The sequence below is a fragment of the Nanorana parkeri genome, unplaced genomic scaffold (genome assembly GCF_000935625.1).
Source record: "Nanorana parkeri isolate BGI_ZX_2015 unplaced genomic scaffold, ASM93562v1 scaffold1654, whole genome shotgun sequence".
Taxonomy (NCBI): domain Eukaryota; kingdom Metazoa; phylum Chordata; class Amphibia; order Anura; family Dicroglossidae; genus Nanorana; species Nanorana parkeri.
Window position 1 is genome coordinate 181,286 of NW_017307922.1, and position 2,668 is coordinate 183,953.

General features: G+C 48.9%; 1 protein-coding gene across 4 annotated transcripts in view; it reads right to left on the minus strand.

Moving 5' to 3' along the window:
- Nucleotides 1-2,237, minus strand: part of CCT6A (chaperonin containing TCP1 subunit 6A) — a 24,450-nt gene extending 22,213 nt beyond the window's left edge. For 2 of the 4 annotated variants that reach the window (XM_018571023.1, XM_018571021.1), the window contains exon 1: nt 1,958-2,236. In XM_018571023.1, coding sequence (XP_018426525.1) covers nt 1,958-2,094 — 137 coding nt within the window. In that variant the 5' untranslated portion in view covers nt 2,095-2,236. Of the gene's footprint in view, nt 1-1,957 lie in introns of all 4 variants that reach the window. The other 2 variants (XM_018571025.1, XM_018571024.1) reach the window with 1 other exon arrangement.
- Between the last annotated feature and the right edge of the window lie 431 nt (nt 2,238-2,668).

Consider the following 2,668-nt stretch of genomic DNA (forward strand, 5'->3'; position numbering starts at 1 on the left):
CATTGCCACAGTCCATAGAAGTAATACATTGCGCCTTTACAGATATCCTGATTACTTCTACATTATAGCCAGAAGATGAATTTTAAAACAAACTGCTATTGTTTTAACTCTTCAAGTGCCATGACATGTAGGACGTGTCATTGGCAGCCGAAGGGTATTTACTATATTCTCTTCTGACCTAAAACTCAGCATATAGAAGGCTTTTGCACACTACATGTTGACAGTGCAGAGCCGCGCTGTGGTCAGAGGGATCCCAACAATATTGTGGGGATCCACACCAGTGCCTGACGGACAGCCGTCTCTACCTCTCTGAAGGCAGAGCCAGGTGTGCCCGCCCCCTCCCCTGTCAGCGTTAGAGGAATGGAGAGGGGTGGATCCCTGCCGGAATTGGAGTCTCTGCAGGGAGAAGACCGTGAATCGAGAGATCGGCGGTATGTGATCACTCAGTTCGCGATCAATAGAGCTGACCTGTGACAGCTTCAGTGTCACACGTTGGCTCTAACTATTGGGATGAGTATTTCACTCTCTCCATAATTCTTCTTTAATTCAGATGTACGTATTCTGGATAAACCCAATACTTGATTTAGAGATCTGACAGCTTGATTCTGATCTCAGGACATGGGCCTGAACAATTATAATTATTTAAAAACTGAATACACCAATTCATACATAAGCCCATTTGGGAAGAGTTCTCAAACTGCATCAAAATATTCAAAGGGTAATTTTGCATTTTAGACTAGGCTTGAAGTTTCACCCATATTGAAGATGTAACATGAAACAGTGACATGGACACCTCCCCTTCCCTGAATTGTGGGGCTCTTCTCCCCACCACCTACTGTCATCATTTGACTTCAGCACGGCTTCAACCTCACAATCAGATAATCTATTCAGTTTTCTCTGAACAGAGACTACAAGTCCCATCTGTCACCATGGCACAGGAACTTGTAGTTCTCCATGGCATACAAGTGAGGCGTGGTCACGGCACTAGTAGCCCATTTACACTTCCTCCGGTCCCTGTAACTGAGGGCCTGTTCACACCAGTTGCAGAGCGTTCCGGCCCGAAATGCACTGCCTTGCGGCCAGCTCACTTGTTAGTGGGACAGGAGGGGGCATGACGAACAATTGAACTGAATGGCACCATAGCCACGCCCTCCGGCCGCAATGCAATTGGCCGCACGGGATCGCAAGGCACATTATGCCTGCGGTCCGGTGCGATCAAAAAAGTGCTTGCAGCATTTTGATTACACCGGACCAGGCGCATGGCCACGGTGCTATTCACTTCAAGGGACCACCACACCCCCTTCTACCCCACACAAAAGTGAGCCGGCCGCAAAGAGAGGCAGTGCATTCTGGCCAGAACTCACTGCATCTGGTGTGAACGGGCCCTGAAATTCCAGAGCATTGCACCCACTGATTACAGCTGCAATGCTTTGCAGGATCAAATGCATAAAAAACAAATAGTATTTTCTTTTAAACAAAGCTGGACTATGTCTAAGTTCCAGAAGCAGGAGGTGCAAGTTCCTGGTGGCCCAAATTCTCGGTCTCCCTTTAGAGATGGGGAATCAATGAAGTATTCAATGGCTGCTAAAGGGGATCTTGTGTAAAATGAAATGCCTGAAATGTATGAGCACATAATATAGAGATCGGATCGATTCATAAAACACTATAACCCCAATGAAATACAGAAAGCATCCCCCATAGATAATAATGTTACTTCACTCACAGCCATGACACATGCATACAGACCTCGGCACCAGCTAAGCATGGACGCCGTGTAAACGTTGTCAGCACCATGCGGACTCACACCATGACCATAAATGGTAGTGCCCATATCCCGCCACGAACCCCCATATGAATGGGCGCTGGCCGGATTATAAGCAATACACCCCAGGCCCTGATAAAACCGTGCGCGCACACAACCAAGGCGTGTCACCATACACATTCACACAGTTCTCACATCTTCATGGTCCCCTTAGGCCCGAGGTTGGTCCTCAGCACATCCTGGAGGCCGCGGGCCGCACTGATGTTCACGGCGAGAGCCGCCTGGGCACGGGCCACCTCGGCTTTCGGGTTCAATGCTTTGACGGCGGACATGATGTAGGTTCGCAGTAGAACCGCGTGCAGGAGACAATGCTCAGAACTCCACCGTCACTGCACGCCGCGTTCGGCGCTTCCAGAACAATCTAGCGTGCTTAGCCGACACAGACCGCCCTTTGCCACACAGGATTGGCTGAGCAGTCGCCCGTGCTCTGCCATTGGCTGCGCTCTTCTCGTACGTCGAGTCAACTCGCGAGATCTGCATAAAGTTCGTTATGGGGGGTGGAAGTAACACGTGATCGTGGTTACCGAGGGAACTATTTGGGGCTGTCTATCGCAACAAGTTATTACTATAGGGGAGAGCGCTGCTGGTCAGCCTGCTAGTGCCTCATCAGCGTCCCCTGACTTTACATTATATCCAGTGTATGGAATGCCACAGTAGGCTGTCAGAGTGCAGATATGCTGCAAATGTGCAGGACAAAGCTGGCAATTTACTAAAACTGATGCAGTTGTCAATAGAACCCTATCAGCTTCTCCCTTCAGTTCAGTTAAGCTTTGAAAATGAAAGATAAAAGCTGATTGGTGCTATGGCTAACTGCTCCAGATTTTGTCTGCTCCAGTCGTAGTATGT